Source organism: Pezoporus wallicus, unplaced genomic scaffold (assembly GCF_028554395.1).
Source record: "Pezoporus wallicus isolate ANWC-B61680 ecotype Strahan unplaced genomic scaffold, APGP_CSIRO_Pwel_v1 contig_6999, whole genome shotgun sequence".
Taxonomy (NCBI): domain Eukaryota; kingdom Metazoa; phylum Chordata; class Aves; order Psittaciformes; family Psittacidae; genus Pezoporus; species Pezoporus wallicus.
In genome coordinates this window covers 290,690-303,423 of record NW_026640180.1, presented here as the reverse complement: position 1 = coordinate 303,423, position 12,734 = coordinate 290,690, and the positions used below count along the sequence as shown (strand labels likewise).

The 12,734-nt window shown below is 43.1% G+C and overlaps 1 protein-coding gene across 6 annotated transcripts in view; it reads left to right on the top strand.

Moving 5' to 3' along the window:
- The first annotated feature begins 1,188 nt into the window (after positions 1-1,188).
- FAM13A (family with sequence similarity 13 member A) overlaps positions 1,189-12,734 on the top strand; it is a 132,944-nt gene continuing 121,398 nt past the window's right edge. For all 6 annotated transcript variants that reach the window (XM_057418011.1, XM_057418006.1, XM_057418010.1 and 3 more), the window contains exons 1-3: positions 1,189-1,305; positions 3,688-3,877; positions 5,579-5,788. In XM_057418011.1, the coding sequence (XP_057273994.1) occupies positions 1,279-1,305; positions 3,688-3,877; positions 5,579-5,788 (427 nt within the window). In that variant the 5' untranslated portion in view covers positions 1,189-1,278. The remainder of the gene's footprint in view (positions 1,306-3,687; positions 3,878-5,578; positions 5,789-12,734) is intronic.

The following is a 12,734-nucleotide window of genomic DNA, read 5'->3' as shown; positions in this document are numbered from 1 at the left end:
TAGAGGAGGAAGAGGGCGTTATATCAGCTCACCTTAAAAATCTCATAGTGGACTTAAAAGGAAACTCCAATGCCAGAGTCTAACTCTCCATTGTAAACTTACAGGCTGAGGAAGTAGTAATTTTTGGTTAGACCAGGTTAATGAGGAAAACAAAAACTGTATATGAAGGAAATTCTGATTACAGTAGTTAATAAATTGTGAATGTAAACTAAAACCTGCAGCTAGCATTTTTCCTCTGACGAGAGCTCAGCAAGATGTTCTTCTGCCTCTCTTTTTCTCTCCTTTATCCCTGTACCAGACGTGGGTATTTGAGAGGCATTTTCCAAAGACCTATCTTATGCTAAGGCCCTGCTGAGCAATGCCTCCATCTGAGCTGATACAGAAATAAATGTGTGTACGTGCTTTTCTTCCACAAGGAAGGGTAAACCACCCACAACTCCACACTTCTGTTCTGAGAAGTGCTTTAAATTCCTAGGACAAACACCATTTCCAACCTGCAGTGACCCGGAGAGGGGCGCTGGGTGAATGAATTCCTCTTCCCATGGCTGCCATGAGGTGTTTTGCTAGCAGTCCCTAGCTATGTGGGGTGTCTTCCCCTCCTTTTTTTGCTTTAACCTTTCTCTCATTTTACCGACATATCCCTAGATGGAAAATCATGGGGAAGGGGGGGTGGGGGTATGTTTACACCACTTCACGCTTTCTGAGCTCAGGCCAAAGATCGCACCGCATGGTGCTCTCTGCTGCACCGTGGCACGTCTGGCTGTGCCACAAGGCTTCCCTGGCACTGGGGTTTTATTTTGCCTCCTTAACTTCACTCCGCGCCACGCTGGCCGGCTCTGTTAACCTTTAAGCGTGCGAGGGCGAGACGCGCTGGCAATTTCCACCACAGCCCCGCTATTTGGCTGAGAGTGGGTTTTGTGGTGACCTTTCCAGCGGTGGCCCCGTTCTGATCGAGCCCAGACTCTCACACAGGCAAAGTGCCTCCTCTCCCAGCTCGGCACCGAGCGGCGGCTACCGCCTCCCAGCTCCCGGTGATGCAAGGGTCTTGCCTCTGGCCTGTCACTAACCTGAGGCAGTCCTGAGGGAAATCCCTCCCTGCCGAGCCCTCCCGGCGGCTCCCGCGAGAGGGGCCGGGGCAGGCCCTGCTCCCCCGCAGGCCGCAGGGGCGGGGCGGTGCGGAGTGCTGAGGCCGGGCCTCCCGCTTTGAGGGGGCCGCCGGGTCCAGCCGAGGCGGGTGCTCAGGGGGGATTGCGGGAGCCGGCCCAGCCGCCAGCCGGCATGGGGGCCGGGGCGCTGGCCATACGCGTGAGTAGGGGTTGGGCGGACGGGCCGGGACGGAGGCGCCGCTGCTAGGGGAGCGGCCGGTTACCGCCGCCCTCACCGGGGTTCCCTGCGAGGCGGGGGGAAGAGGAGAGGAGCCGGCCTGGGCCCCGTGCTTTCCTCGTCTCAGGCTCTTTCCTTTTCGGCAGCTGCCGCTCCTTAGGGGGGGGGAAGTGAAGATAAATCGAGGCGATTCTAAGCTTTTTTTTTTTTTTTTTCCCCGTTTTTAACATTTTTTCAGCCAGTGAGCAGCGGCGCTGTATTATTCCTTGTGTTAAGGTTGTTGGATGAGTGGAAAAAGTGCGTCCCCATGGCATATAAATAGCTTTTCTCAAATCCGGTGGTGTGTCTGAGAGGCACTTTGCAGATGAAGTCTTGGTGATCAGTAATAGTTGCACTAATATTTGGTCAAATTTTCCCTGCATGAAATCCGAACTTCCATCTGTAAGATCGTATAACATTGACCTCTTTGTTTCGGAGCTGTTTTGAGGGGGTGATTTAGTTTTGATTTTGGTTAGATGCATATTTTGGATAACTGCGTAACTGTTTTGTTCCTAGTTAGTGCATTGTCTCCAGATCGTGAAACAGGCTCAAAAATTTCCTCTGCTGCTCCGTGGACATGAGAAATGTCTCTTGGTTCTCTTGTAATTCTAAATTGTGAGTTTCCCCAAGTAAATCCAGCTCTGTTACTCAGGCTTTCAAATGCTGAAACAGAAACAGGCTGGAAACCTGTAGCTGAGTAAGAGTGTGAGGCTAATTGGAGACCTTAATTGGAAAAGCTCTCCAAGTATCACAGCTGCTCAGGAGCTGCTCGAAGGACTTTTGCTGTCTTCTGAGTTTAACCAGGGCTACGTGATTTTTCCCTTGGCATGTGTCTCCCTGGAGAGAAAATCATATATTATTAATTTAATCCTGAATGGGAGCATCTGTTTTTAAAATAGATATGGTATTTTAATAAGTTAGTCAAATTTTAGTTCAAACACTGATGTGTGTACTGCTTATTGTAAATATTTATAAGGTGATTACAGTAATGCTATTTATGATATTTATACAAGCAATATCTTTCGTAAAGATCAGATAAGTGTTGCATAGGACCTGGGATTATAGAACACACATGAGCTCCAGAGAGCTGTGGCTGATGGGAAAAACACAGCAAAGTGAGTGAACTGCTGGATTCTTTTATATCTGAAAGGACAGTCGTGCTTAATAGCAGCATCGGTGAAGATGTTCATGTTGCTTACAGACTGCAGTAAAAATGTCATCTCACATAGGAAGAGATGTATACCTTGCTAAAATCCACCCAGTGTACTCAGGCACCAAGATTTAGGCAAGAGTCTGAGCACTTCTTTGTGTTACTATACAGTATTCTCTTTCCTATGTGTAGGGTTTCTACTAGCTGTTTGTTAATAGAACACAGCAGAAGCAAATTCATTTTTAAGCATTATGCTAACAGTGGATTCCTTAAATAAATAGATTGAACTGCATGGTAGCAGTGGGCTCTGGTTCTTGCAGTGTGATGTCGGAAATATGAGGAAATTTATCAATGGAACACCAAACGTACAGCACTATGTGCTGAGTTAGATTCCTGCCTATTATTGATCTTACATATTAATCCTATATTATGTTATCCCCTTGGGTTGTATTGGCTGCGCTCTCATGTTTTCTCTGTCACCACAACTCGGCATTTGAGAGAATGTTGTGCCTCCAGAAGAACCTATGGAATTTGTACAGTTAAGGGTTTACCTTACAATGTTTTTTCCACTCCTCTTATTATGTGTGATTAGATTATGTAGTCCCTTTCTAATCTTAAAACTTCAGTAATTAAATTTCAGACTTGGCAGACGCAAAATGTAAAATCTTTAAAGATCCATCTCACATGACAGTTGCCAAAATTAATCCCTAAGGAACAGCATCTGGAAGAAAGGTGCAGTGAACCTTCCCTGGAGTACTCTCGGACTCTTGACAGGCATCCTGGAGACAGCCTATACTAATTGTGCTGTGCTGGGACTTTATATGTTTGTGTGTGTCTGGTTGCTTTTGTAACCCGTGTGAACTGCATGAATTTCAACAGCAGCCTCCTGCGATTCCCAATTATTTGTTACTCTAGTAACAAGTTCACATGCAAAGGTGTGTCATTCTCCCTTAGCTACTCCTTACGCTTTCTCTGTAAGTTAATTTCCTAGTTTTTTCTCAGTTAAATTTTTGGTTTCCTACTTCACAGAGTTTTTTCTGTGTGTTAAAAGGAAGTTAAGGCCAAAACTGTATTCTGGAGCGCAGAAGCCAGTTTCGATGGATGTGCTTATTTTTGACTCTGAAACCTTCTTAAGCAAATGTGACTAATGCACTTCTTTCTTCTGCTCCTTTAAGCAAAGCAAATCGGCTGTGAGATTGAAGGAGGACATGAAAAAGATAGCTGCATTTCCACTGAGCAAGCAGAAGGACACAACCTGTCCCAAGGTGTTTGGAGTGAGTCTTCTGGAGCTCCAGCAGCAGGGACTGAGCAAGAATGGCATCCCAATAGTTGTGTGGAATATAGTCGAGTACCTCACTCAGCATGGTAGGCCTAATGGAGTCACTTCTGCTTAGTAGCACTCTATATAAGACTCTTCAAAGGGAGGAGTACATCTTCTTTTGTGGTGCAGGGGCTAAGTAAGGTTGTGGCACTAACCACAGGCAAATAATATTACTATATGTGGTTTGCGTCTTTTTCTTTCTGCCTTGATGCCCAACTTACATTTTAATAGGGTGTTTATAAAGGTAAACTACAGTGTTATGAAGCAGCACACTCTCATAACAAGATGTTCAGTCTATAAATGGAATAAATTTGTGAATGTTTGTGTCATTTTCTAGTTGCAAAACATTTGTCTTTCTGACAATGAGAGGATATAAGTATATATAGAGAGATACGTGCGTGCACACACCCCATCAGATAACATTACTGAATACATGTTCTTACAAGTATTTTCAGATAGATTCCAGTTATTATTAATCCCCTCAGGGAAGTAGGCAGCCAATACTTAACCTTATGCTTGGTGCTGCAGCGATGAGAATCATTGTTGAGATGCGGTGTTTTCTGGTGCCCTCAAGATGGCAGTACAGAATGCCACATAAGAGCACATTTTGTTGTGAATACAGGAATGTAAGCTCTGTAAGCAGTATCCTTTATTAGTCAAGTCAAATGCCTCAGTGCTTGTCCATTCCCCCCCCCCCCCCCTTACTAAATCAGTTTGTCATCTTGTCCAATAAAATGGATTGTTTCCCTGTACAAGCACTGCTGCATCAGTATAGATTTCTTGGATTGGAAGTGTTCTGTCAGACAGCTGTTATGATGTCTGTTCTGAACTGATGAAAACTGTATATATTTTCATCCTTTCAGTGTTATTCTTCTGAAGAAGAACAAGCAGGTCTATAGACACAGTATTAGAAAAGGCAGGATTTTTTGTGGTGAAGGTGTTCTAAAGAAAAAAGAAAAATTAATGTACTGGACTCAGTTTTAGGCACTTTACTGAAAGTTTTGAATCTCAACATATGCCTAGAAAGTGATGTTTGGTACTGTATGATTCATCTGGCTTCCTCCATGGAAACCTCCTTCTTTCTATATCTCCTTCACTGGGTGAAGGAGTCTGGGGTGGGGCATCTGGCCTGAAGTGATCGATACGTTTTCTTTTTCACTGCGAAATACTGTGGGCTTTGTGCTGTCCAAAATTAACATCTGCTCACAGAGATTTTCTGCTATCGTAAAGTCTCAGTGCTCATTATGGAGTTACTGCTGCAGTCAGCACATATTGAGATGGTTTTGCTTCATGATGATCACAGGTAGAAGGTCAGGAGTAGTCATGTATGAATTTGGCAGAGGCCGCTCAAGGTAATCAGGTGCTTTCAAAAGTGAAACAACAGAACTGTTTTGTGAAATCTGGACCCTTTTCTGTTGAAATATATGAATGGAAAATGCAGCTGTCTCAATTGATTTCTGCATGGTGTGACGTTACAGCAATACCACTGAATTCTGTGATCTGTCAAAAAGTATCCCAGGCCTCAAGATCTGATCATTAGTATTTGTTAATTATCGTAGTCCAACTACTTGTCTAGAGTGGGTAAGGGCTTTCTGGGGTGAAAACATTACGTTTTTAAACTGTGTTGTATTAATTGCCCTCCTTTATATTACTACAAGTCTGTTATTCACACTAGAATATCTGTTTCATCGTATCACTTTGATGTCTTAGTTCAGATTAGTCTCGTATGCAATATATAATTACAGGTATGACGCAGGAAGGACTCTTCAGGGTAAATGGCAGCATGAAAATGGTAGAACAGTTGCGTCTGCAATATGAGCGTGGAGAAGAGGTGGAACTTGTTAAAGATGGTGATGTGTACTCAGCAGCCAGTCTGTTGAAATTATTTTTGAGAGAGTTGCCAGATGGGATTATCACCTCTGCCTTACATCCCAGGTTCATTCAGCTTTACCAGGGTAAGTGACAAGTAAAATCTCCATCCTTTAATGTGCTTTCTTTTGGATAATTGGTTATGCAGTGAGCAATACTCTTTGTTTCTTAGTTTATATACTTAGTTCCTTTGACTTTAGCTCTCACCTGCTCCAAGAGTGCTCACTGATGTGCAGTTCTCTTACAAGAGAATTGTGTTTGGTAATGTCTGGACTATTAATGATTTTCTAATCCAGTTATACCTGCAGAGTATAAACCAAAATGATTAGCTGGTTTCTTTGAGCAAGCTTGTAGACAATAGCTGCAATCTCTTTAGGACACAGGTTTGCTTCTGGTTTGCTAGGGTGATTTCTGTCAATTTCATTCTAATGAGCTCTGAAAAGTTACAACAACTTCATCTGCTACTCCAACTGAATATCCATTAGGCCTGAAGCATACATTGTCTAAGTTTCTACTTCTCACTAAGTAATGTGATTGCTCATAAAAAAATTAGCTAGTTTTCAAGTAACAGCAAACTTTACCTTTTACTCATTCCTCATTATAGCACACAACCTGGAAGACTTTTTTTTCCTTTGTCCACCCTACCCCTCCCTTTGAAGTGGTGCATCAACTGTAAGAAAGAACATCACTTCTGCTTTGGAAAGCTGAAACATGCACAACTATCTATCAGATGATTTCTCTATGTAATTCACCTGCATCAGACAGTCTGTGGTGGTGTTATGTGGAATAGGTGGTGGTTTGCCCTGTTCCTTGACAGTGTGGATCAGTGACAGTTCTTTTCTCTTGCTGCAGGCAGTCAATGATGCTTCTTGCTGTCTTCCTAAGAAGCTGCAAAGTGAGTGGATAGATGTTACTAAAGATGTGCATTGTACAGTAAAGCAGGCAAATGTGATGCATGATTCAGAGAGGATCGTGTGCTCTGACATGCATCTCTAGTGGAAGATGGTGCAAAGTTCTCACACTCTGGTCCTGAGGCCTCCCTTCTGCTTTTCTTGCCTGCAGTGATGAAGTTTAGCCATTGCCTAGAAGAGGGAGAACTCGGCCGTGTGGGTTTTTTGTTTTCCTGTTTGGGGCTGTGCAGACTGTTGAAGTGCGCTGGAGAAGAGGTTTGTGCCTTCCCCTCAGTGAAGGCATTTCAGTTGTAATGAGGTTGCATATAGGCTCTGTAAAATACCTTCCTCGTTAGTGAGGTTGTCTGGGGCCAGGGATAGGATTCAGGAAGTCTTGTGTGGAAGGTAGCGATGTTCTAGAAAGCCCCTTTTTACTGGTCAGTGCTGTGCTTTCTTTGGGTTCTTTTAGATTTCACCAGGCCTGACTTATGAGCTCTATTTAATTATGTTCTTTCTCATAAATCACTTCAAGTGGAAATTTTGTTTGTTGTACCTTTGTTGTTCTACATCCCTGTCCCCACAAAAGTCAAATTGGTGTATTGTACCTGGAACTACTGATGTTTTTTGCGAACAGTGCTGTTTGTGGTAAGTTTTACTCATCCTGCTTCCCACAGGATGTGCAAAATCTCCCAAGTACTTTCTATGGAAATAAGAGAGATATCTTATTCTCAGCAGATTTACCCACAAAGCTTTCTTCTTTCAAATAAAGTTGCTGGTGTAAATTATGAAGCCAGTTCTGCAAAAGTTAGCCTGACTGTGACATGTCTTCATAGCTAAGTTTGCCTGTATTGCACATTAAGATCCAGTTACAATTCTGTTATAATTTTGGTTAGAAAAAAATAATATTATTTTTAAAATGCCATATTGGCTGATACGGCAAGGGGAAGGCTTTTGTAAAGTTTGAAGAAAACTGAGGGGGTTTTCATGCCCTAGAAAATACAGCATAAATGAGTTGCTATGAAAGGCACTGATGACTTTTGTCAGGTTCAGTTTAGCTTAAGTGGTCATTGGGCCTCTGCTTACAGTTAAATGACCAACCAGCTGTGCATGATTGGAGGAGTAATCTGTTCACTTATCAAAGTATGCAGAGGGGTATCTGTTGCAAAATGGTACCAAGGAAGCGCACGCCTGAGTATTCTTTTTGTAAGCTATGATGTAGGTCAAGCTGTTTCTGAGCTAACTAGTTATTAAAAAGTAACTTTGAAGCTGGAGCCACTTTGCTGCATGTCAACAGCAAAGGCAATTGCACGGTTTGCCACAACCTCTGTATTCCCTCCTGTTGAAGCTTTGCATGGGAAATATTTTTGTAGGATTATGTTAGGGTTACATTGTAATATTTTCAGTGACTGATATCAGCATTTTTTTTTAAGCCAGCTGAGATCTTGGCCTGAGAACAACACACAATCACTTCCTATAAAAATTTTTAGGGAGCGATTCATCTAGTTAAAAATAGCTGAACTAAAAATTAAAAATTATACCTGTATCTGTAACCCTTTTTAATTCTGGTTATAATCTTTGATACCAAACCAAAGAGTAAATCATAGTTTCATAGAATGTTTTGGGTTGGAAGGGACCTTTTAAGATCACATGGTTCCATCCCCCCTTCCACTAGACCAGGCTGCTCAAAGCCCCATCCAACCTGCCTTTGAACACAGCCAGGGATGGGGCTATCACAAGGTCTCTGGCCAACCTGTTCCACCCTCATAGTGAAGAATTTTTTCCTAATGTCTAATCTAAATCTCCCCTCTGTCAGCTTAAAGCCATTCCCCCTTGTCCTGTCACTGCATGCCTTGTAAATCTGCCCTTTTATGAAAAAGAGGGAACCTCACCCACTTGTAGTTTGAGAAGTCCACGTAGATGGTTTGGCATGCTGTCTGCAGCCTGTGCAGTGTTATGTGAAATGGAGCTCTGCATGCTGCCCCCAAATCCTGGTGCATGCCTGTTTATAAAAATATTCAGCGTAACACCAAGGCTATGCAGCTCCAGAAAACATCACGTAGTGTATTCTTAAGGCTGTTTGCCGTGTCCTGGTGTTCTCTTTCTGCCCTTGGAGAAGGACAGTGGCAGTGGGAGCAGAGAAGAACCTCCCTCTGTAAATGATGATGATGGGAGATGTGTGTGGCAAGTACAGGCCAGGGACACACTGATAGTGATCTTTGTGTTGGCTGGTCTCCTCAGGGCACCAGACAAATATGAAGGCCGCTCCTTGCAGGGAGTCCTGGGGTAAAAAATGTCCCATTACAGTCTCTTTTGTGACTTTGCAGGCTTCACTGAGGAGCAGAGCTGTGCCTGCCTGTGCAAAATGAGGTGTGCTTGCAGAGCGGTGAAAGTTTCTTTTGGAAACCTCAGCAGGGAGAAATCAGCAGCTCCCATGCAGCAGTCCCTGCTTGATCTTGTTTACTGCTTCTGGCTTTTCATTCCTTATCTTTTATAGCATGATCACTGGCTCTTAAGACACTTGTACATGCTAGGGACCTCTATATACAGCTCTTACTCCCTTTCACAGGTCACTTGCTTTCAGCAAGACAAGTTCCTATTGTACTTTTTAGCATACAGAAAGCTTTCCCATGAAGTGAATTTCTTTTTTTGTTGTTGTTGCATTCCCTTCTCCAGCAGGGGTACGGTGAAATGTGGGCTTGTGTCTTCCTTTGGTATTCAGTCTAATTAACTCAAATGCAATTTGATCTCTCATGCTTCCTGACTTGTTCCATCCTAGAGAATTTATATATTTCAGTGGGCAGCAGCTAATGCAAGTTCTATCTCACATACCTCCTCTTGCTCGCAGCCTGCCATGGCTGACAAGGTTTTGCGTGGTGCCTGTGAACAGCCCTGCTAGTTCCAGAGAGAGGGATAGGAGGTGGTGGAAGGGAAAGAGCAGCTCCCTTCTGGATCAGAAGGTCAGTTTAGAGAACGCTTAGCAGCCAGCAGCTGTTGAGTTGCATGAACAAGCAGAACCAAAAATATAGATTGTGCTGGAGGATTTTAGAGGTCAAATTTCAACCTGAACAGTGACTGTGAAAATGAATAAATGAGTGTGAAAGGGAATAGATGAGAGCTGACCCTTTAACCATGGTAACTGCAGCCGTGCAGCAAATCAGATTCACAAGATGTCTATGGTTCTCCAGGCTCCTGTGGCATGAATTTAACATTTTCCTTTGGATTTTGTCATTTTGGTGTTACAAGGCCTAGTTCCAAACCAGAGAAATAACTTCTGTTTTCCACATGCAGAAGGTGTTTGTTAAGCAGTAAAAACTCTTGGAACTGGATTTCTTAAGCAGATGATGACACTCAGCAGAGCTACAAAAGAAGTGAGAGTGCTCTGCTGCCAATATGTTGGAGTGAAGCATAAATACAGCTCTGCGAAGTGCCATAACGATGCAGAGTGAGGGGTCGCAAGTTGGATTGTGATGACAGCCTCTTTATGATGAGGACTTCCAGCATTTCTGCTACTGATGGCAACAAGACATGATTTTTATGGGTTTTTTTCCTCTGCGGTAGGATTGTGTCTGAAGCAGATTGCTTTGTGGCAGAGAGAAACTGGAATCCCACTTCCTCTAGATTGTGGAGGTGGAAAGAAATGCTTTGATTCCTCCAATAGCCATGTGGGTGCAGTGGCACTGCAATGTGCAACCTGCTGCCTATGTACCAAAGATTAACTTCCTAAGGCACATTGATAGCTACAGACAGATGCAGGCTTCTCTGTCTGCCCTCAAAGCTAGTAGTATGTAAGACAGCTGAAAGATATGCAAAGTAAAAAAGTGGTAGCATGACACTGAGCCTTAGCCATTCTTCCTCACCTCACAGCAAAGAGAATTAGCTAGGGGATGGCACTGTTTCAGTGTTTCCAGGCTGGAGGTGTTTGGGGTCAGACCATCTGAGACATGAGCAAAGTCACAACACGTTTATGTGCAGGCATCCATGCCTTTAGTGATGTTCAGGAAGCATGCTCTGCAGGGGGAAGGAGTAGCATGAAGAGGGGTGAGTTGAGGAATTAGAAGGTGTCTGTAGCATGTAAGAGAAACTCAATACATTCAGAAACAGGATGAGGCATTGGAAAATATGTTGCTCTTGTTGTGATCTGTGGGTGTATACTGAAATTAAATGAGTCTGAAAACACCCTTGCAAATGTGTCTGTGCCTCCTACACTGTTGAGGCTCCTGTTTCTACTTAATTAACATTTTAGAGAAGCTGCTTGTCCTTTTCAGTTGTCTCTTTGACTTGTCCCTCAATAGTGACTCCCTACTTGAGCTTTGAAGTGCCACACTGCCCTTGCTGGCTTCCTTTGCCCTCTGCCTGTGTCATACTGTGTTCTCTGTTCTCTGGCTGCTGGCCCTAGATGTGGCCTGAGGCTGCTGGTTTTGTTTCCTTCCTCAGCACAGAAACCACCATCTTATCCCCGGTTTCAGGCCCTTGCTGGCTGTTCATTTAGTTAGATTTCTCTTTCAGACCACTGCTGGGATGCTGTCTGTTTTACATGGCTTCTGGCAGGTCCACAAAATAAAGAAGTGGATGCCTTTGACTCCGCCTTGAGAGCACCTTCCCTTTCCCCTTCATTTTTCTTTTACTCCTTTCTCCTTTGTCTCTTGCTGTATTGGTCAAAATATTCAAAGGAGCTTCATGTGCTGTGCTTGAAAAGTCATGAGTGTGTTGGTAGCTGGGCCTATCTGGAAATCTGGCTTGAATACATGCTCCTGAACTGCCTTTGAAAATCTGGCACTCTGCTGTTTCCATTATTGACAAGCTTTTTTGTCTCATGTCAGGATGCTGCAGAGACTGAGGCATATGCTTAGCTTCATACCACCCTCTTTAATCTGACTGAATAAGAAAGACTGCACTTGATAGTCTTGACTTCCATGGGACAGCTTGTACTTTACAAAATTAGGCACGTACATAAGCTTAGGGCTTTGGTACGCTTGATGCTTGAGTGTGTGGTAGCCTAAACAGCTCTGGTGCTCTAATGTTTCCCTGATGATCAGTACCAGCTGAGTAACCCTTAGTGACCGACTTTAAAGTAGATTGAAAAATTGCATAGCAGGTGGACAAAAGGAGGAAGAATGCTCCAAGCAGTTGGTTATTGTGACTCAAGACTATTTTTGCTCTCTAATAGGTTGAAAAGCTGTTTTGTTTGAAGTAATGTAGCAGAGGTACACTTGTCCTGAGAAATGTACAAAGCGCATGGAATACGTGCGTGCATGTCACTCTAAATTCACCACAGGTTGTAATAGTAATTTTTAAAATAAAGCTAAAATCTGTGGAATGCCAGCAGCAGAAGAATTTACAAATTAGTTTTTGTTTTTTCATTGTACTGGGAGAAAGGCGTCAGTTCCTTCCCTTGCTTTTTCATTGGAAAAGGAGGAGAGAGAGGAAAGACAGATTTTGTTTCTCCCATTTCACAAGGACAAGGAATTTTATGGTTCAGTAAGTAGGGTTTGCTTCCTTATGTTGTTCAGTGTCTCTGTGTCCTTCAATTAGAGTAATTGCTCAAGATCTTATAATCTGATATTAGTCTCTGTTCTTGAAAGAACAGAAATGAACAAAGGTTTGGCTGTGCCCAGTGATAAGTATCTCTGATGTTGATCTGCACCACATAATATATCATGGTTAATGAACAGGGACATCCTACCTACCAAATACAGCTGATGCCATGAGGCAAACAGCTTTGTGTGTTGTCAGAGTGCAAGCCTGTGTTCAGAATGTTTTATGGCAGTTATTAGCAACTTTCTAGTTTGGAAGGGTTGGAAAATCCTTCAATAAATGGAAAAGTACCTGTCAATCTAAAGCCACAGTGGGAGACTCAGAGAGGCAATTAGTTCTCAAGGGCATTCCTTAATTAGGTGGTGGGGTGATGGTGGTGGAAGAGGTGCATTTTTCCTGAGAGATGGCTTTAGCTTTCCTTATCACAACTGCAAGAAATTTATAGTAGAAAACACTATGTGCCCCATGTTTTGTTATCTAATGGGAACTGTGCTAGAAGGTGAATTTTAATGTTCTGCCTATGTGGAAATTAGTTGTGTTTTGTTACTTTAAACTTCATGAAAAGATAATTAGTAATCAAGTCAGAGACTGTACAGTCCACTTTGAT